The sequence below is a fragment of the Lepisma saccharinum genome, chromosome 10 (assembly GCF_977018435.1).
Source record: "Lepisma saccharinum chromosome 10, izLepSacc3.1, whole genome shotgun sequence".
NCBI lineage: Eukaryota > Metazoa > Arthropoda > Insecta > Zygentoma > Lepismatidae > Lepisma > Lepisma saccharinum.
The window spans coordinates 68,960,578-68,983,503 of NC_139238.1; the positions used below are offsets into that span (position 1 = coordinate 68,960,578).

Consider the following 22,926-nt stretch of genomic DNA (forward strand, 5'->3'; position numbering starts at 1 on the left):
AGATATCTTGAAGTTGATTAGGTAATTTGAGTTTGAAATCCTTATAAATTAACTATTTCTTGTAAATTAGTGTATCCTGTAACAATTGTGACTTGTGTTTGTAGAGGTGTATATCGAGCCTGAATATGAGAAATAGCAAATTTAAACTCCGTACCTTAAATTAAATATGTATATATGTATATACACTGAAGTGCCAAAAGTCATGGGATACCTACCTAATAACGAGTGGGACCCCCTCGAGTACAGCGAAGTGCAGCAATTCAACATGGCAAGGATGCAACAAGTTGCTGGTAGTCTGCTGGAGGGATGTGCAGCCATGCAGTCCTGATTGTCATCCACAATTGTTGCAGGTGGAGGATTCCTTTGCACGAATAGTCCGATCGATGACATCCCACATGTGCTCGATAGGGTTCATGTCCGGCGATCTAGGAGGCCAATTCATGCGTTGGAAGTTGCCAGAATGTTCCTCAAACCAGTCGTGCACCATTGCGGCTCTGTGATATGGCACATTGTCATCCTGGAAAATCCCATTGTTGGTAGTGTACATGAAGTCCATAAAGGTTTAGAGATGGTCACCAAGCAGCTGAAGATATCGATTAGCGTTCATTTTCTAGTTGACGAGGACCAAAACCATGCCAAGTAAACATGCCCCACACCATGACAGAATCACCACCAACTTGCACAGTGCCTTGTTAACAACTTGGGTCCATGGCCTCATGGGGTCTGCGCCACACCCGGACCCTACCATCCACGCGGGAACGTGACGTCTGACCACACTACACTTTGCCAGTCCTCTAAGGCCCAATGCACATGTTCCAGAGCAAATGTGCATCGCCGTCGCTGTTGGATAGCGGTTAGTAGGGGCACACGTGTCAGTCTTTGGCTGTGATACCCCATGGAGACCAAATTGCGTTGAACTGACCGCTGAGACACGTTCCTAGGATGTCCTGCATTGATTCCTGATGTCAGATCATGCACTGTTGCTTGTCTGTTTGCCCGGTCGAGTCTGCCCAGACATCGCCGGTCGCTGTCATTTATCACTCGTACGCAGCCACTGTATTGTCCCTGATGGGTCGTAATGCCTCCATGCGGTATTCACGGTCCACCCTTGATACTGTAGAGTGAGAAAAGTTGTGTCCGGATGACTTCCGAAATAGCATGCCCCATTCATCTAGCACCAACTATCATCCTGCACTCACAGTAGTCTACCTGACAACACTGCAACTGCTTCACGACGTTCGACTGGTTTGCCTCAATGTTGGAGTGCCATCAACTAGTTCCCTCCTGCTATCCCATGACTTTTGGCATTTCAGTGTATATACCGTTTAATTGAATTGAATTAGAATCACACAGATCCTGTATATTGTTAATGTATCTGTGTGCAATGCAGGATGAGAGGTGATAATACGAGAGTTGAGATAGAGAAAATATCTGCTTGTATCCTTATATTTTTGGAAAATTTGCCTTGAAAACCGGAATTATACTTGAATTTTATCATGGTCCTAGAGTGGCCACCCTGGAACAGCACTACACCAGTTTCTAATAATATTTCTGAAGAAATTTTGGTTTCAGAGTTTGAGTCAATTCAGAAATTTATTACAATTGAATTTATCTGTTACTGTTATTCATAAAGACCTGAGATAGAAATCAATCTTTCCATTAAAGTAGAGGATGTTTTATTGCCAATCAACTTTTGTTAATTTCTAATATCGCTACATTTGGGATAATTAGGCACCTGTAACTTTTTGGCAACAGGATTAATTGAGACAGTTGTAAAAAAAATCCCACACATTTGGAATTTTTAACTCTTAATGCAAACTCCTATCAAATTGCTGAATTAATATTTTACATAAATTACCGAGACACTAATTATACTTGATGACAAGCTATCTTGGAAGTGATGTAACCACTGACCAACTTCTATACGAGACATATTCGGAACATAAGTACCGAAAGGGTGTAAAAAATAAAGTAGAATAGTTTCGTACCTTTTTTATTTGCATTGCATTCTACAGACCTTAAACTACTTTTCTACGTAGTTTCCACTATTGTTCAAGCATTTGTCATAGCGTGGCACTAGTTTTTGTATCCCATCATCATAGAATGTTCCCGCCTGTGATGAAAGCCATCCATCCTCTGTCAGGTTCTTAGGCACCCACCTTGAGCACAATTTTCAATATTCCAGGCGATCTGTCATAATTTTGTAGCGGACTGTTCTGGAAATTTGTGAAAATTCCATTGAAATCGATGATATTGTGAAGTGTCTGTTTTCACGAATTTCCACGTCGACCGCATGCACCAAATCCTCTGTAACAACAGATGGCCGACCGCTCCTTGGTTCTTCATGAACCACTTTCTTTAAACATCCAAACCCATTTCCTCACCGTCCCTTCACTCATTGCACCCTCTCCATAGACCTCACACAGTTGACGGTGGATGTCTACAGGTTTCTTGCATTCAGAAAACGAATCACAGACTGGACTTCACAGTGGGCGGGCCGATTGATTTTCTTGAACATTTCAAACCTTCATAAAACTACGAAGAAAAGCATGATCTGCTCCCACTCGTTCCTGTGGCTTACTAACGGATGAAGGACTTCTGCGAGAACACTCACGGTCGTGACTGCAGCACTACAGCTTTAATATTTGCAAACGCTAGTTACTTTACAAATACACCTCGTACTTGTGGGAAGAAATATTGTAATGAAAGCATACAAATCCAGATTTGTGGCTGTAGTTGTGGATTGGTTCTCTGTAATGGCACACAAAGCCTCATCTAATAATTTATATAATTTAAATGGAAATGATTCCATTTATACATTTAACATGGGTGGTTTCCCTGGAAAGGCAAATCCATGTAGGCTTATTTGACATGATCATTTAAAGATTTTTTCACATGAAAGTACTGGAATTCATTTTCAAAGGGTAGATTAGTATAGTGGAACACAAAAGGCTTTACCTTGAATTTGAACATTGGCCAGTGACTCCATTGTTTATCATGCAGGATCTGATTCACATTAAAATATCAGCACCTATTGTACCTAACATGCGCATGTACATCACATACCATTGAAGTGAAGTGGTGAAAAATTGCATATGTGTAGAAAATCTATGCCGTACAATTAGGTCAAAAAGTAGAACTATATTTTTGAACTCTAGAGTTTGTTGTGGATCTTTCAATCTCACAATTGCATCACATTTCATAATGTTATATATAATTACAAAGTGTGGTTTGTCTTTTGTAACTTCTTCACGCTGACATTATACAGAAAACTTACAGTTGATTAAACACTGAAATGCAATCATTCGAAAACCTCTATTCTGCATATGGTCAGCAATATTAAAGATCAATATCTGCAATTCTGCTCTGATATCAGTGAAAGGTTAAATTGTCAGTTGTTATAGCAGCAGAATATGTGGAGGTCCATAGTGGTTCGGATCCCACTTTAAACACAAAAATCAATCAATCAAATCAATCTTTTCTCTATTTAGCATCATAATTTTTATCCATGCTTTTTCAGACTTTTCTCTTTTTTCTGCATACCAGTAACTTGAAATTTGTGATCATAGCCATGAGTATTGTTTCAGGATGACATATACATTTTTGAATTACAATATCCGCAATACATGTCAATGTGACTAATTAGAAACCTTCTGATTCGTGATATCTTTGATTAAACTCTGTTTCATTGCATTGAATTTCAGTAATATATATTTCTCAGTATATTACAACTTATCACATGAGATGTTTAAGACAGCTTTTTTTTTTCGAATGTTCCTCTCCTTTTGAAGAACCGCTATGACATTCCAAAATCTGAAAAAAGTACATCAGCTTCTTCAAGAGTATTCACGTGAATCTTAATGTGGTTAGCTTTCACTGTTGTCTCGATATTATCAATGGTGTAATTGACTTCCGCACCCACAAAACTATTGATAATATCTAGGAAACAGCTGAAGCAAAGCACATTAAGATTCAAGTGAATACTCTTGAAGTGATTGTAAGCTGATGTAATTTTTCAGATTTTGGAATATCATAGCCAGGTTTTTGTTTTTTTTTAAATCAGAGAAAAATTCGAAGGAAGCTAGCCTGGCATTGGCTAAAGATCCAGCCGAGACTTAATACTGCTAAGAAAGTAAAATGAATTACCACTATATACGTTTGATATTTGGAGGAGTTTCCCCTATCTTTGTGTGTAAGTGATTGAGACAATATTCTGCAGTTGAACAAAAATTAAATATTGTCTCTCAAGAATTGTCTATTTTGATATCCTATTGGTCCTTGCAAGATAGAGTAAAAGTACCTCCATTGGGAAGTAGGTGTTCTACATGATATTTAAATAGTTAATGATGCTCAGGGACATGGATCAGGGTTATCTGGTATCTTCTTCAATATCCCATAAAGTTATCGCCAGGGGGGTCTGGTTCAAATCTAACCTAATTTTTCAGACATCACTCCCCCTCCCCAAAATAGTAACAATGAATTAAACTTTACTAATAGTTAGTAATTAATAGTTAATTACTTACCTCTAGACTCATGCAGAACTCAAAACTTGTATCTCCGATCATTATCCAAGTTACCTTTCTCATAAATAGCATCTTACTCTTTGAAATTAGATTCATAAATGTTGGTTTTCAATTACCTTTAGAATGTGTGGTTGATCGCCCTCTATTAAGAAAAACAGCAGCTCTTTTAAACTTTGACTTCTGAGCATTTTTAATTATCTGGTGATAGGTTAACGGTACAGTTGGGAGCTGAGAGGACTGCAAGGCTGAAGAATGCAAAACTGACCTGCCTGTTGTCGCCGTGTGCAGCCAGCTCATCTTCCTTTCAGGGTGGCAGCGGCATAAATAAAAAAGGCATGGTACGAAAACGCATTGCAAATGAATGGAACGTATTACATAGTAACAAGTGAAAGCAATACTAATAATGGAGTAAAACTTCACAAATCAAAGCAATCTGCTTCCAATGTGACTAAGAAAGTAAGGGTGTGTGCGTGCTATTTGTGTATTTCCTAGAGTCTTGTCAATGCTTCTTTCCTAAACATGGATCAATTAATTTTAACTTATGCAGGGTAGTACATTTTCTCTCTTGTTTGTATTTACATTTTGGTATGTAGCATCGCTTTTCTGCAACTTTCTGATTATGGAACATGAAGTTGTAATATCTAGGCCCCAGTGATTTATCCACCAACTACGCCCTAACACCCCACACAATTTTTATAAAAGGACAAATTATGGTCATTTTGGCTCTAAGCATACTTTTTCACACCCATAAACACAAACTTGCACCCCTCAAATACAAAATTCTGAATAAACCTTTGCTCAACCCCCGAGCCGGGTTTCCCGCTTTTCGTTGCATGTTAATTCTATTGATAGTTAACCTTAAGCGACTCAGTTTACTAGATATAGTCTGCTCTATACATTTACTTATACACACATGCCAGAACATTAATTCGATTTTAAAAACAAATGTATTTCCGAAAACACGGAAGAAGTGTGAATTCCTATGCCGTTGCTGGTCTTTGAGATGTTCCGAACTTTTCGTAACGCCAGACTGCACCTCAAACTGTAAGTCCCGGTTCCATTATCAGATTCTCGCACTTTCCTACAGGAACTTCTGCATGTCTGGCAACACTGAAAAATTGAACACCAAGTGGAAGCTTCCCCCCCCCCCACACACACACTTCCTCCCCGTTCACCCCGCACTCGCAGTCTTCTCAGCTCCCAACTGTACAGTTGAGTCGATACCTATACCATTGTATCAGCTAATACCAGGAACTCTCAACTCTCAAGAAGTTCTTTGTCACAGACGTTGAGAGTTTTTCGGCGGGGGTTTTCATTGTGAGCATGCACAGCCCAACATCATACAGTACTGATGTTACACTCATTGCCATAAAAAGGCTTCATTCTCTGATGAATATCAATTGGGGACACATTTTCTGCAGTTAGAAACTCTTGTCACCACACGCACTTGCAGGTGCACCGACATAGTATGGTTACATGCTGCCATTTTCGTCGCTCTAGTTCAGCAACCCATGGTGATGGAAGTTTGAAACTTGGAATAGAGAAGTGAGAAAGTCTGAAGAGTACAATGCATGGTTGCTCAAAATCCAAAATGTCTTTACAACGTCACAAAAATATAGGAGGCATTACTTTTCAGCCTGCCCTCGTATGTATCAGATTGAATTTAATCACCAATACCAACCAATACTTTCCCTACATCCAAGTCTTGCATGGAGTCTACAAAAATGTTGTGCGATAATTTCATGGCATCTTAAATATTCTCAAAATTAATGCAAAATGCATATACATTCTGTTATTTTTGCAGCAACGCTGTGTGGAGAAATGGATTTTGTGATTGAATGATTATCTCATGTGAAATTATGAATATTTGAAAGCAAAACTTATGTTTCTGCGGTATAGATTTATTTATTGAATTGTAACAATTTTCCGGTTATCAGTATTGGTGGGACTCTGTATTGATCCAAATTGTATTGCTTCATCCCCAGTTAATTTATTTGGAATTTCCATGAATGCGAAATAAGAACATATCAGTATCGATTATTTTCTTGTTACAGCAAATAGTGTCATTCTTGACACCTTGAATATGTAGCTTCTGGTTGAAATTTATTGATGTGATCCTAACAGAATTAGAAGTGAATCAAATTTGCATTCAGTAGGCTAAATTATGTTTTGATATCTCTTAACTAGGCCAGTTAGCAACAAGTTACTTATTTATTGTAGTAATTACAATAAGGTGCAATATTTTATAGTTAATAAATACATTGTCATCCAGCCTCATAGGAGCTTTAATATAATCCAACACTCAGCAATCAATACAACTTTTCGAACAGAAGAGAGACTGACTACAAGCTGCGCCTGCCACTTGCATGTTGCTCAGATTTGGGCATTTTCTCAATGGCTTGCATTGTGTCGCTTTGGTCTGTTGGTTCTCACATGCATGATGAATGCTTGCACATGACTTAAAGGCTCTGTGTTGTTTGTCACATAGGTGTAAATCTTCATTGATGTTTCAGTCTGAAATCTCCGTAAATCGGTTGGTGCCTTGGGTGGAGATGTATTCAGTTGACCTTTACACATGTTTGGTTTTTTTCATAATAATTTTTTTAATTCTTATTTCACTCACTTGTTGAATTTATAAAAACGAGGCTCTCCTATTCATTCAAAAGTCAGTGTGCAGATCTGACAGACTCAGTCCTTCATCTTCCCAGCCTTTACATGTGTCGAGCACCATTTTGTGTGTTTATTCAACATCATAGGCCATTAGGATGGTGTTCATCCATCCATGCCAACTATCAGGAACTGACTTGGCTATAGGGGAGACCGGGGTAATTAGAACATGGGGTTATTGGAACATGTTAATGTAGAATAATTTAAAACGAAAAGACTGGTGTAATAACATTTCATACCTATGTACCCACACTAAACCTACATGCAGAAAATTTGTTATTGGAATAACTACACAAAAGTAAGTTTTATTTGACTTTTATTATACACCTGCAAAAAATGATGTGACGCATGCTTGGTGTTTCTCTGCTTCTGCATATAGTGGATGTGAATGAAAGAACCCTTGCAAAATTTTCTTCACCCCTATAATAAATCATAAGGGCACACATCTTTTCATGTGAGTTTGGTTGTCTATGGGCAATTTGCCTGGTTTTTATAAGCAAAGTTCTTATTACACCAAAAATTTCTGGAAAGAGGTTATTAGAACATTGCGTAATTTGCTTGATTTCGCTTGGGTATACTAGATTGTACATGTAACTATTAGAAGTTTTTTCTTTACTACATTGTAGAATGGCCTGTAACCTTTCAAATAAATCATAGAACACTTATTTTCATTCACAAATGTTTGCTTCACAGCTGGGAAATTGAACTTTATGAAAAAAGACGTTAACTTGGGATTTTATTTAAACAAGCATTGATAACTCCAGAAGAAGTAGAGCTATTGTGTTCAAATTTGCAGGGTAAATGGGACATTTATATATGATGTTCTTATTACCCCAACAGCAATCTAAAGCTATTCAGTTGAAATTTCTAACTTATGTTCCATTAACCCCAAATGGGGTAATTGGAACAATTTTATGGTGTCATGACAATTATTTTTTTTGGACGAGTATTTGCAATGCAGGTATGGTCATTATTTTTTTCAAAATTATACAAAAGATGTCCTTTTAAAGGGTAGACATTTTTAAAAAATCCATCAGTAACTTTCTGAGTAATTTACAGTGGAACTTCTACAGGCTGTTTCCTGTTCTAATTACCCCGGTCTCCCCTAATGACTAATTTTAATGGACTTACAAACATAGCTCAACACAAGAAATGATCTGTCCATGTGCCTGTTCATATCTTAGAAATTAGCAAGTACAAGTTTGTAATTTCCTAAAACTAAAGTCTTTTAACAAAATGCTAATTTTAATCTGAATTCACCAGACTGACAGGCACACGATATCCATCTCCTCAATTTACTGTCGCATGTGTCAGTTTTAGTAAACAGCTAAATCCAATAGATACCTGTTGATTTTTCTCAAACTACTACATACAGTAAACTAAGACTAAGACTGTCTACTGGGACTTTGTAAACTGAAGAAACTACCGAGTTGTTCTACAAGGGACAGTCATTTGAAAATGGGTAAGCCACCAAAAAAGTTTCATTGAAAATGCATACCTCATATGTTATCTCCATAACTGTTATATTTATCCCACTGGGAGAGATGTTTAATTAATTCCATTCTTGTAGAAGCTTGTTGGGTTCTGATGGATCTACAACCTTACCCAGTTGCATACATCCTAGTTTGACTGAAACCAATGTCGATGAATGTGTGTCTTCTGGTCACCAAAAATTTGAATATACCATGGGGAAATATCTGGACTATAGGGAGAATGTTAAAGTCTTTCACAGCCAAAGCCTTGAAGCGTATCCCTCACCAATTTGAAAGTGTGGCGATGGTCATTATCATGGAGAGGATGATGCCATTTTATAGCATTCCAGGGGGTTTCAAATTAGTGGTGTGCTTCAGTTTATGCAGTTTATGCAGTGTCTTCACAGCAGCTAGCATTGATTGTGGCCCCATGCTCAAGCAAGTCGACAAGCAGCAAGCACTTGCAGATGAAGAAGGCACTCGCAGTCTTCTCAGCTCCCAACTGTACAGTTGAGTCGATACCTATACCATTGTATCAGCTAATACCAGGAACTCTCAACTCTCAAGAAGTTCTTTGTCACAGACGTTGAGAGTTTTTCGGCGGGGGTTTTCATTGTGAGCATGCACAGCCCAACATCATACAGTACTGATGTTACACTCATTGCCATAAAAAGGCTTCATTCTCTGATGAATATCAATTGGGGACACATTTTCTGCAGTTAGAAACTCTTGTCACCACACGCACTTGCAGGTGCACCGACATAGTATGGTTACATGCTGCCATTTTCGTCGCTCTAGTTCAGCAACCCATGGTGATGGAAGTTTGAAACTTGGAATAGAGAAGTGAGAAAGTCTGAAGAGTACAATGCATGGTTGCTCAAAATCCAAAATGTCTTTACAACGTCACAAAAATATAGGAGGCATTACTTTTCAGCCTGCCCTCGTATGTATCAGATTGAATTTAATCACCAATACCAACCAATACTTTCCCTACATCCAAGTCTTGCATGGAGTCTACAAAAATGTTGTGCGATAATTTCATGGCATCTTAAATATTCTCAAAATTAATGCAAAATGCATATACATTCTGTTATTTTTGCAGCAACGCTGTGTGGAGAAATGGATTTTGTGATTGAATGATTATCTCATGTGAAATTATGAATATTTGAAAGCAAAACTTATGTTTCTGCGGTATAGATTTATTTATTGAATTGTAACAATTTTCCGGTTATCAGTATTGGTGGGACTCTGTATTGATCCAAATTGTATTGCTTCATCCCCAGTTAATTTATTTGGAATTTCCATGAATGCGAAATAAGAACATATCAGTATCGATTATTTTCTTGTTACAGCAAATAGTGTCATTCTTGACACCTTGAATATGTAGCTTCTGGTTGAAATTTATTGATGTGATCCTAACAGAATTAGAAGTGAATCAAATTTGCATTCAGTAGGCTAAATTATGTTTTGATATCTCTTAACTAGGCCAGTTAGCAACAAGTTACTTATTTATTGTAGTAATTACAATAAGGTGCAATATTTTATAGTTAATAAATACATTGTCATCCAGCCTCATAGGAGCTTTAATATAATCCAACACTCAGCAATCAATACAACTTTTCGAACAGAAGAGAGACTGACTACAAGCTGCGCCTGCCACTTGCATGTTGCTCAGATTTGGGCATTTTCTCAATGGCTTGCATTGTGTCGCTTTGGTCTGTTGGTTCTCACATGCATGATGAATGCTTGCACATGACTTAAAGGCTCTGTGTTGTTTGTCACATAGGTGTAAATCTTCATTGATGTTTCAGTCTGAAATCTCCGTAAATCGGTTGGTGCCTTGGGTGGAGATGTATTCAGTTGACCTTTACACATGTTTGGTTTTTTTCATAATAATTTTTTTAATTCTTATTTCACTCACTTGTTGAATTTATAAAAACGAGGCTCTCCTATTCATTCAAAAGTCAGTGTGCAGATCTGACAGACTCAGTCCTTCATCTTCCCAGCCTTTACATGTGTCGAGCACCATTTTGTGTGTTTATTCAACATCATAGGCCATTAGGATGGTGTTCATCCATCCATGCCAACTATCAGGAACTGACTTGGCTATAGGGGAGACCGGGGTAATTAGAACATGGGGTTATTGGAACATGTTAATGTAGAATAATTTAAAACGAAAAGACTGGTGTAATAACATTTCATACCTATGTACCCACACTAAACCTACATGCAGAAAATTTGTTATTGGAATAACTACACAAAAGTAAGTTTTATTTGACTTTTATTATACACCTGCAAAAAATGATGTGACGCATGCTTGGTGTTTCTCTGCTTCTGCATATAGTGGATGTGAATGAAAGAACCCTTGCAAAATTTTCTTCACCCCTATAATAAATCATAAGGGCACACATCTTTTCATGTGAGTTTGGTTGTCTATGGGCAATTTGCCTGGTTTTTATAAGCAAAGTTCTTATTACACCAAAAATTTCTGGAAAGAGGTTATTAGAACATTGCGTAATTTGCTTGATTTCGCTTGGGTATACTAGATTGTACATGTAACTATTAGAAGTTTTTTCTTTACTACATTGTAGAATGGCCTGTAACCTTTCAAATAAATCATAGAACACTTATTTTCATTCACAAATGTTTGCTTCACAGCTGGGAAATTGAACTTTATGAAAAAAGACGTTAACTTGGGATTTTATTTAAACAAGCATTGATAACTCCAGAAGAAGTAGAGCTATTGTGTTCAAATTTGCAGGGTAAATGGGACATTTATATATGATGTTCTTATTACCCCAACAGCAATCTAAAGCTATTCAGTTGAAATTTCTAACTTATGTTCCATTAACCCCAAATGGGGTAATTGGAACAATTTTATGGTGTCATGACAATTATTTTTTTTGGACGAGTATTTGCAATGCAGGTATGGTCATTATTTTTTTCAAAATTATACAAAAGATGTCCTTTTAAAGGGTAGACATTTTTAAAAAATCCATCAGTAACTTTCTGAGTAATTTACAGTGGAACTTCTACAGGCTGTTTCCTGTTCTAATTACCCCGGTCTCCCCTAATGACTAATTTTAATGGACTTACAAACATAGCTCAACACAAGAAATGATCTGTCCATGTGCCTGTTCATATCTTAGAAATTAGCAAGTACAAGTTTGTAATTTCCTAAAACTAAAGTCTTTTAACAAAATGCTAATTTTAATCTGAATTCACCAGACTGACAGGCACACGATATCCATCTCCTCAATTTACTGTCGCATGTGTCAGTTTTAGTAAACAGCTAAATCCAATAGATACCTGTTGATTTTTCTCAAACTACTACATACAGTAAACTAAGACTAAGACTGTCTACTGGGACTTTGTAAACTGAAGAAACTACCGAGTTGTTCTACAAGGGACAGTCATTTGAAAATGGGTAAGCCACCAAAAAAGTTTCATTGAAAATGCATACCTCATATGTTATCTCCATAACTGTTATATTTATCCCACTGGGAGAGATGTTTAATTAATTCCATTCTTGTAGAAGCTTGTTGGGTTCTGATGGATCTACAACCTTACCCAGTTGCATACATCCTAGTTTGACTGAAACCAATGTCGATGAATGTGTGTCTTCTGGTCACCAAAAATTTGAATATACCATGGGGAAATATCTGGACTATAGGGAGAATGTTAAAGTCTTTCACAGCCAAAGCCTTGAAGCGTATCCCTCACCAATTTGAAAGTGTGGCGATGGTCATTATCATGGAGAGGATGATGCCATTTTATAGCATTCCAGGGGGTTTCAAATTAGTGGTGTGCTTCAGTTTATGCAGTTTATGCAGTGTCTTCACAGCAGCTAGCATTGATTGTGGCCCCATGCTCAAGCAAGTCGACAAGCAGCAAGCACTTGCAGATGAAGAAGGCCATCATGATTTTCCTAGAACTTGTGTGTACAGCTTAGGATGGTATTCGGTGGGGGAGAATCCATGTGTTTCCACTCTTGGCTTTGCCATTTGCTCTTGAGCTCAAAACGGTGGCACCTGTGACTGAGTCTTTTGTTCCTCCATCAGTTGATGGGAACCATGGTTTATCTCACCAAAATATGAAGTTCTTTCTCCGTAATCCATCATAATTACTGGATAAGACCATCCAATTGCACACGACATGATGGGCCTGTCCTGGTATGGATGATCTTGCGGTGACACGTGTCCATCTCTGAATCTCTTCTGCCACTCCAGAACATCACATGCAGTGTTCACCGTACACAACAGACATGCGATGATGAATTTCTCATCCTCCATCACCCTCGCAGTCCCCTCTGTTCGTTTTTACTCACCTCCATTCTAATGTAGGACAAATACACATGTGACTAACCTCACTTCCTGCAAAATAAGCAAACATTGGGTGTTCACGTGAGGCTCGTTACTGTGCTTCTCTCATTCCCCACAGGTGGCAGTACTATTCGTAGGCAGCTGCGTTACTAAATTTAGTGTGCCTTGACTACAATATGTGGTGACCCACTTTCATTTGACTGGGCCTTATATAATGTGCCTTAAATGATCAGTCTGCCTGTCTGCCAGCAGAAGTCAATCCGTTGACAGTAACAATCTATAGCATAATGGCTTATCAGTGACAAATAATGCTGAAATTTTAGCAATAAACAGAAATTCAGATTAGTAATATAGTACTGGAATTGCAGCCTCCACTTGACCAAAACAAATGGTTTTTAAGGAAAGTCTGTATGAGTAACAGTAGTCGAGATAATCTAACGTTCGCAAATCTCTGAAATAGTAAAAAATGATGTGCAGTAAAAGAAAAATTGTCACCACAATACTATAAATCAAAAGTAGCCCTATTTCAAACCATCAATACATCGGGGTAACAAGATAAAAAATACATTGGAATTTGTCAAAATTCTCAAGCAACCATTAACTCTTATTTTAGACCACTTGATACAGAATGACCCTAATTTCTCTGTTTGGATAAAGAAAAGATGAAGATTAGGATTGAATATTTCAGATAAGATAAAGTTAATCTCTCTATCGTGTAATGTTTGTTTTCATCTGTGTATTTTGTGGAGTCAGTAAGTTCAGTTGAGCATCGAAATGATCTTTTGGGCATCAACAAAGTTGTGGCGTTATTGTTGTATTTTAGTTCCTGTGCATTGCTTCCTTATCTCTCCTTATTAATCATGTAGTTGAATGTTCCTGGTGAGATGCACAATTTAGTGGTCTGGTATGGATTGCAATATACATAATTTTATTTATTTCACATTGGAATGGAAATTAGCAGGGTCATATCCTTATGAAGGTTATAAATAACCCTTAGAAGATGGAAGTCTTTGTCGCATGTAAGCCTCTCAGGGTGAGAACTTTTTAAGCACGTTCTTTTCTAACTTGCTGGGATGTACAAAAGAAAATGTAGCTCGAGAACTAAATATCATAGAGGGATTAAATCTGTTTTGTTTTTCTTTGGTGTGACAGTTTTTTAGCAGAGGTGAATTATCCTCAGAATTATATTATCAGCCATAATTGCAACAATTATTGAGGCATGTATTAATTTCACAGTCCAAATAGAAGATTGGAAGTACTGACACCAAAATGCACTGGAAACTATAATGGTAAACTTACATTTACTCCAGTCCAGTTTAATTTTTTCCCATGGTATGTAAAGACAAAGTAGTCACTTTATGGCGTACAATCAAAATGCATGACCTGGAATACCATATTCATTTCAATCAATGATGTTTTTTTTTTTAAAGAAGCATTACATTTCCTATAAATCTGACAATTCTTTATTCCTTTCAGTGTCCAATGGCCCGAAGGACCACGTAAATGAGCATGAGGATTTTGATTCATGGAGGACACAGCATCATCAGGTAAGTGCATTCTGCAATAGATGGACTCAACAACCTTTATTTTTCTTCTTTCAAAACTTTGTACGCTCCTGGATCAAGAGCTAGCATATGTTTGAACCCCAGTTCTATTTATAGTGTGAAGTTTCAATATCAGCAGAGTTTCCAATATGAAAAAAATTACATCAGGTGAAAATTATTGTAAAAAATCATATTAAAGCTCTATTGTTATTACTTATGTACTTTATCACTGTACTGAACGCAACTCCAACTGGCGGCTGGGAAACGACGAATCAGCGATCAGTTGAATTTTCTTCGACTTAGATCGGGCATTTTCGAGTCTCAAGGTACCGAACATTGTTCGCGGAACGAAGCAAATAAGCATTGGGTACACCACATGTTGCCAAACATACTGTAAAGCGAGAAAAAGTCTTGTCGGGCAATGGAATTGTCAGCAGCAAAAAATCACCGGGGGTTAAGGGTACAACTGAACGATGAAGTTTCTGGAAGGACCACCCACAGGTCAGAAAGCAGGCGGACACACAGTGATATAAAGACAAGTGGCAAACACTGAAGTATGCTTGGCAACATTGCTTCGGGAGAGCGATGTGATCCCTTCAGCTTTCATTTTGCAACTGAGATCGTTGACACCCATGGGACCCCAAGCCCCCGAAAATAATTGGGGGACAGAAAGGTCCAGAAATAGCCATCAAGGTCAACCGCCAGTTGGAGTTACGTTCAGTATAGCAGAGTTAACACTCATGCTTCTCTAGACATTATTCAGCAAGATTTCATATATTTAAAGCTCGTGTGAGCGAAGAACAAACTTCAAGAAACCCAGACTTTTCGCCTCCAGATGTGGGATTTTGAAGGGGGAAAAGAGGTGTTGCCACATGCATGATTTTTGTCAGTGGTACACAACACCACCTGCTCTCATGCACCCATCGCTCAAGTTCAGGGAGAGGTAGAGAAATGGAGACTCACTCATTTGTTACCCTCAAACCAATTGGCTTCATCCAGTTGCTGTGGTGAGGGGAAATTCTTGTGGTATTCTGCTTTTAGCCAAACTTAGGACTGACAGCAAAAGTTTTTGAAACAGGTGGCAAAGGGCACCCCTAACAAGGCCAAGGTGCGGTTCCATTTAAAAGACAAAAGTAGAATTGGAAGTTGGTTCTTTGGTCTATCGGGCTTTAATAATGGCAGATTGAGTGGAATATGTATTGCAAGGAAGATACAGGGTGGCTGTAAAATCTATCCAACATTACAACCCCCCCCCCACCCCCACGGAGGCATCCACTGCGAAAAGAAATAGTTGAATTTGTCTGTGGGGGGTGGGGTGAGGGGGCAAACGTTTAAAATTTTGAGGGTATGGGTTTGAAATTAACAGTGGACAATTGTGGGTATTTCCTCTCTCTTCCCTATGCAATTTCAGAGGGAGAAAGAGAAGTACACCCTATATCTCTGGTGGGAGTGAGGGGTATAGTGCAGTTGACTTCCTGTCTCTGCTATAATATTTGCCCAATCGCTCTCTGCTCCTTCCACATGACACACTTATATTTGCTCTCTCCACCCGTCAACCTTCTCTCGTAGTGGGCCATGTAGGAGGTCATTTTTTTTTCAGGCAGTGCTCAATTAATGTTGAAAATTGTTGTACAGCCACACTCGATTGGGGGGGGGAGGGGGTGTAAGTGTGTGTGTACTTTGCTTGCCCTCCAACACCAGGAAAAACTGCATTTCGTCTGTGGAGCCCTTTTCTCCCTCTTTTTTGTGGTGAGATCGAATGTCGACTTCCCCGATGTCAGCTGAAATAAAATAAATCATCTTTCAACCTTCGGACTTAATCATTGTATACCCCTCTCTTCCTGCACCATTCTCGGCCCCTAAAAAAGTCTCCCTGCAGATGGAAAGGAGGCCAAAAAACTGGACAACAACCAGGAGAAAGAGTTTTTAAAGAAACTATTACAGTTACAGCTTCATGGCTTGTGGCAAAAGAAGAAAAACTCATAACAATATCAATGAACTTCCAAATGTGAACCCTTTTGTCGCTCCCAGAATGTCTTAAGCAATATTAAATTTCGCATCATGTGTTGTAAAACATTTCATGGGTGACCCCAGCAATAGCGTCAGTTATTCTCCTCCTCGATGTGTCCAGATCAGGTCCACGTGTTGCTTTTGTAATCAGGTGGTGGTTGTCCATATTCCCTCCTAAAATTTCGCTGCACATCAGTTGATGACTTGGTATCATGATAATGTAAAACACATTGACCTGATGCCATTTTCCGTTCCAGCTATTGCAGTACATCCTATACCACCTCAGCCTCTATCTAGAACAGAGGGGAAAAACTGATTTTCTCTTTCTTTTGTCATAAGTTATGCAGTTGTAACTGTAATAGTTTCTTTGTAATAAACCTTTGGAATGTTGGAAAAACTTTATGGTCACCCGGTATGATGATTAACAAAATTAATTTGAATTGAAACAAATCTGTAGAAGCAACCTGAATAAATATTGTGATTTTTTTCATATTGAAACCCTCAGTTGTTTAATGTATGAAGGATAGAAAGAAAGTGCCTTTTGTGTCAGTAAAATTAGCTAGTTTAAATTATAGATCTTAGCTATTGCTTTTGTGATCACTCATATTATTTCTCAACTTCAGTAGACCTTGTACCTTCCTCTCTACTGCCTTACAATCAAGGGAACCTGGATTTGATTCCTAGTGGGGGCACAATGCAGAGTTTTGGATCCTGTTGGGATTAACAGTTGGAGCATAAAATAGACTGTTGCGCTACCAAGTCATTTTAAAAAATTGCCTTCATTTCAAAAAATTGCTATTCTCCAATTCTGAAATATTTTATCTGTTTGGAATTTGTTCTATGACATTCAGTTGAATCTTCGTGGGGAGGGATTACTTTCGATTTTGTCTAGATATATTTGTGATAGTTTCATGGCACCATATTTAGATATCTAGGCAACTGTGAAATGAAACCACAGGAAGGTTGACTAGAATGCACTTAAATTAATTCTGAACGGATGAAATTTTTCAGAATTTTTTTCCTCCAATGGAGAAAATTTTGAAAACTTGTTTCGTGGGGTATGCTAAAGGACCACTTAGCCTTTAACTATGCTTGTTCGTAACATGTAGAAATTTTTTTATGATGTAATTATCCTATTTTATTGTAGTTATTTACATTTTTGCTATCTTAGCAAAGGAAAAGTTTATTTTATAGAATTTATCTACAGTGCTTGATGCTTGTTTTTGGTAGTACTTGATATTTGTAGAAAAATATATTAGTATATATATTAGCTCAAAAATTGAAAGTACAGTAATTTGTTTCAGCTTTGTTTGAAAGGCGACTGTGATGGTAATGGGCTGTACTGAGATAAGTATGTACTTACGATTGCTGTGTGTGTGAGTGAAAAGCGTAAATTTAAACACAATTTTCATGTGATCTATTTTGATAATAGTTTTTGTCAAATTATCAACATATGCATAAATTAATAAATTACAAAGAAACTAGCATGTCAGTGATGCATGTGACAAACCATGTCATACGATGTAAATATACACAAAATTGTATTTGTTTTAAAGTAGATAAATATGAATCACTTGTAGTATAAAAAGGTAGATAGTTGGTGTTCAATTTTATCTCTATTTTTGTGTTTGTTTTTATCTAAACGCAAGTTCAGTGAAAATTTATATGTGAGAACATAAAATGCCCATAAAATTTAGGGTGCTATAAAAACCCCAATTTCTGCAGCAAAAAGTATTTACATGTTTAAATGATATGTTAATAAAATTTATACATATGTGAAATGGCTAAGCACTTGTAAGGCATATAAATTTTTCAAATTTCATACTAATATTTTATGTACGTCCAATTTACAAAACATTTTTTTATTTAACTGTGTATAGATCAGTCCAGCTTGTTTGAAATATATTGAAATATATATTTTGCATGAACACTACAAAGCCATTCAATAGTTAAATTATCTACTTTCAAACTAAGTGTGTTTGGAAAAGAGAATTTACAGCAAATTGGAGTGTCTTTTTGTTTCTTAGAATGTCGCTGGTGTTTTTAGTAACTGCACACTGGTCAGCCTTGTCTTGGAGACCAAATTTATCTTTCTCGCTGACACTAATCATTAACATTCTTCATGTTCTCCTCGGGCCTTCTTGATGGCATAGTGGTAACGTCATCGCCTTGTAATCAAGGGTTTGATTTCTTGTGGAGGCACATGGCACAGTGCTTCAGAATCCACTTTAAACTGTAGGTCCAGTCCTGATTAGCCTATCTTTGCATAAAGTGGACTTAAACAACAACTCGACTCTTTGTCTCCTCCATTCCCCTTTTGCTGTTTGTCCTCAGGTTCTTCCATCCATTTCTTGATTGTTTTTTAATCCAAGGCTAGTTTTCAAAATTTTTGGATCAGCAATATTACTATTGGAGACCAGTTACAACAAAAACATTTCAGTGGGACAACAGAGACAAAGGTGCTACAATGGCTTGGGTTTGGATATGTTGCTAGAATGGAGGAAGGGTCTAAACAAATGCTAGAGGCCAAACCAGAAGGCAAAAGTAAGGAGAGGATGACCACAACATACGCAGCGGGTGGAGTATGTGGATAGGATTGGAAAAAAAGAAAGATTAGATTTTTTTCACTTAAAATTAGTTGTGTTTTTGTGCCAGTGCAGAGCATGCGTCACATACTTTACAAGATAAAAACGGTACACTTCTAATACAATGTGTTGCAGCACGTAAGTATCATTGAGTTTGTTACAATTCATGAGATGTAGAGGATGTAGAGATGGAAAGGAAGGATTATTTTTTTTAAATACTCTGTGTGTTTCTCTCATGGTATTTTAGTGCATTTGTCTTGAGTAGCCTCTGTGCTTGCATTGACAGAAATATAGTTCACGCAAATAAGACAATAAATGCAGTAAATTGGTGAATAATTTACTATTTTAAGAGAAAATGAACTTTAGAACCCTTGAGAGGATTGCTTTCTGATTAAACAATTTTTATGGAGGAAAAAAGATTTCACAATTTAGAGCAGCTTTGAGCAAATAATTGTTGATATATTCCGGTAACTCTCCTAATATTTGAAATTAGCACGATTTTTTAAAATCTGTTTGAAAATCAATAAATATTGTTTAAATATATGACAAGCACTGTTTGTGTTAATATAAAAATTATATGATCTTCATGTATTATTTTTTTAATTTGAGTCTTGTGCACAAGATTCATATTTACAGTATTAACTATATACCCTTTTTTATGCCTATTGAAGCTGTTTTTAAGTTCCTACAAATACAGACTCTATATGTGATACACTGATTGAAACCTACTTGAAGGCAATTTTTAACTGTAGTCTCAACATTTTTCCCCACGTGACATATTCCTGATTTTGCCTAATGGCAACATAAAAGTGGTCCTACTCTATCTAAATATCAAAATGAATTAATCTGGAAATTATTATTGTTTATAATTGCATTAGAAGTTTAAATGTTTGTGAATGCATGTCTTTTGCATATTTCACCAACAATTATTATTAGCATGTGTAGCCTATGTGATTCACAGGCAAATGAAGTCAAATTTTTCTATATTTTTAAATCACACACGTAACACATTTTTGTTAATGCTTTTCATGCATTCAAGCTGTGTCGCCATGCTCAAGTTTTTTTTTAAGCCGGCCCCTGTGGCGGAGTGGTTAGTACATCATACTAAGAGACCAGGGATCCCAGGTTTGAATCCCGGCATGGGCATGGATGTTTGTGAGTGTCCAATCATCAATTTCATCATATCATCACTCATCCCCATCTTCGCAAATTAGCCAAAAGTGGCACAAAAAGCAAAGTAAAATAAAGCAAATCAATCAATTTTTTAATTTTTTTTGCTGAAGTTACTTCATAATTCTATGAATCAGTTCACCATGAATATTATAATCCAGTCTCATGTTTAGAGCCTTAAATGTTAGGTGTGAATGTGTCACAAGTAATGCTGAAATGTCCCTAATATGAGCTCGGGTCACTTCATATTTCCACTGACCTGCCTGGCTTTGAAGATGAAAATAACTTCAACTTATTTTTGTCTTGAACTAGCTTCTTGAAAGGTTTTTATACATGTTTGTGTTAATTTATTGTGAACAAAATTGCACAATTAGCAAGTGCATCAGCACATAACGTGGCTTCTAGTATGTTAAGCACCACAGAAAGGTGTTGAAATATATTTTGAAATTGGCCAAAATAATGAAAACCCTGTCATTTAACAAACACAATTCAAAATTCACTCCTTTGTATAAAATAACATTTCTGTTTTATTTGCAAAGAATAATACTGATTGATTGATTGATTTATTTTAATTTACTTCACGTTTTGTGCCTCTTGGCTAATTTGCGAAGATGGGGATGAGTGATGAAATTGATGAATGGACATTCACAAACAACCAAGCCCGAGTGGGATTTGAACCCGGGACCCCTGGCATCACAGCGTGGTGTGCTATCCACTCAGCCACAGGGTCCGGCTAATACCTATTGATTTTGATGTCTCATTGCTACTATTCACAGTCAGCTGTTTATTGTTGGCTGGTTGCAGATTACACTATATCCAAAGATATATATTGTTCAGTGTATGAAAAATGTAATTTATAGTTGTACTTGATTTGAGGCTAGATCAGTTGTTGTCACTTCTGTTAGTGTTCCACTTTATCATCACCCTTTTTCATTAAAATTGAAGCTAATAACGGATGCACTTGTCCTTGGTCTAATGAAAGTTGGGGAGCCAAGTGATGCATACGCATAATATACACAGATCCTCAAAAGTTGAGTAATTCATAACCATGCAAGATTTGGAACCTTCCAGACATCCAACTGCTATCAATCTTACCAGACATGTGCAGTGGTGCCTTCCAAAATAATATAAACTAAGACTGCTGTCAGCAAAGATACAAAACATGTAACATATTTATGCCAGATGTCTGTTTATTGATAGCACATGGTGTAAGCAGTGGAATCTACAACTTAACCCGCAGAAATGTTCCTCCCTCACAGTCTCTTTAAAAAAAGAACAAAATACATTCTCACTATGTTTTTGAAAACAATTATATTACCACAGTTGCAACCCAAAAATATCTAGGTGTTATCATAGATGAAACACTGAACTTCAAGCAACACATCGCAGCTACAACTAAAAGTGCAATGCGCCTCTTAGGCCTCCTCTACAGATTCACTGAAATTGATACTCCAACTTCTCTTAGCCTATTTTTCAAGTCATGCATTTCTCCAATTCTCGGATATTGCTCTCAGTCTGGGCCCTGGCATCCAGTACAAATCTCTCTAGCATAGATTCCGTCCTCAGCTTCTTTACCGCCATTGTTCATCATAGAATTCCTTCTCTGCGGCATCTTAAGAAACCTGACATCCTGACTACTTTGAACATCCAGTTACTGCAGACCCGACGCAATATGGCCGATATGAAATTTTTCTATAAAATCATCAATGGAAAACTAAGATCTGAATTTTTACTTACAGAATTCAATTTCAGAGTTCCCTCTCGATCTACCCAAAACATTAAATTGTTCCACACCTCTACCGCTAGGCTTTCCCGTATACAGCGATCTCTGTTCCACAGGCTGCCCCAGTTCTATAATAAACTACCCACAAACATCGACATTTTTGTCCCTGAAAGTATTTTCCGATCTTTAAGAACGAATATGTAAATATTTTGTTTGTTTTCTTGTTTGTCTTATCATGTTTATATGTATCCTTTTTTGTTTTTACCTAAAACCACCTTGACTTGTCCTTGTTGATTTATTACAGTTTTCAGTGTAAAATGGCCTTGCAATGCATACATGCAAAGTGTTTGCTGTGAACAAGTTTGTTATGCAGTTTCTCAATGTATCAAGTACCATTCCTGTGCCAAGGCTGTTCGGAATAGGAATGGCCACAAAATCCAGATAATGGATATTCAGATTTCAAATTATCCGATATCTGTTGCTGAAACAGATAATTTGGATCCAGGTAATTCAAATACCTAGATAATTCGGATATCCAGGTAGAGCAAATTTGATGAAGGATTTGTAGAAAATCTATACAGCGAAATACAAAAATAATGAATAAAAGGTTATGTGGATAGCCCGTAAAATGGGTAAACAATAAAACTCTCCGGATATCAGAATGTCCAATATCTGGATAAAATTTTATCTGGATTTGACCATCCCTAGTTTTGGGTTTCTGAACAGACCTTGGATGTGGTGTGCATCCTACTGTGCCCTTCCTGATTTGATTTATTTTATTTTACTTCGTTTTTTGTGCCTCTTGGTTAATTTGTGAAGATGGGGATGAGTGATGAAATGGTGAAATTGATGAATGGACATTCACAAACAACCATGCCCGAGCAGGATTCGAACCGGGGACCCTTGGGCA

General features: G+C 37.2%; 1 protein-coding gene across 5 annotated transcripts in view; it reads left to right on the forward strand.

The window, feature by feature from the left end:
* Positions 1 to 22,926, forward strand: part of Ythdf (YTH domain-containing family protein) — a 68,357-nt gene that overhangs the window by 13,056 nt on the left and 32,375 nt on the right. For all 5 annotated transcript variants that reach the window (XM_083129897.1, XM_083129894.1, XM_083129898.1 and 2 more), the window contains exon 3: positions 14,461 to 14,531. In XM_083129897.1, the coding sequence (XP_082986023.1) occupies positions 14,461 to 14,531 (71 nt within the window). The remainder of the gene's footprint in view (positions 1 to 14,460; positions 14,532 to 22,926) is intronic.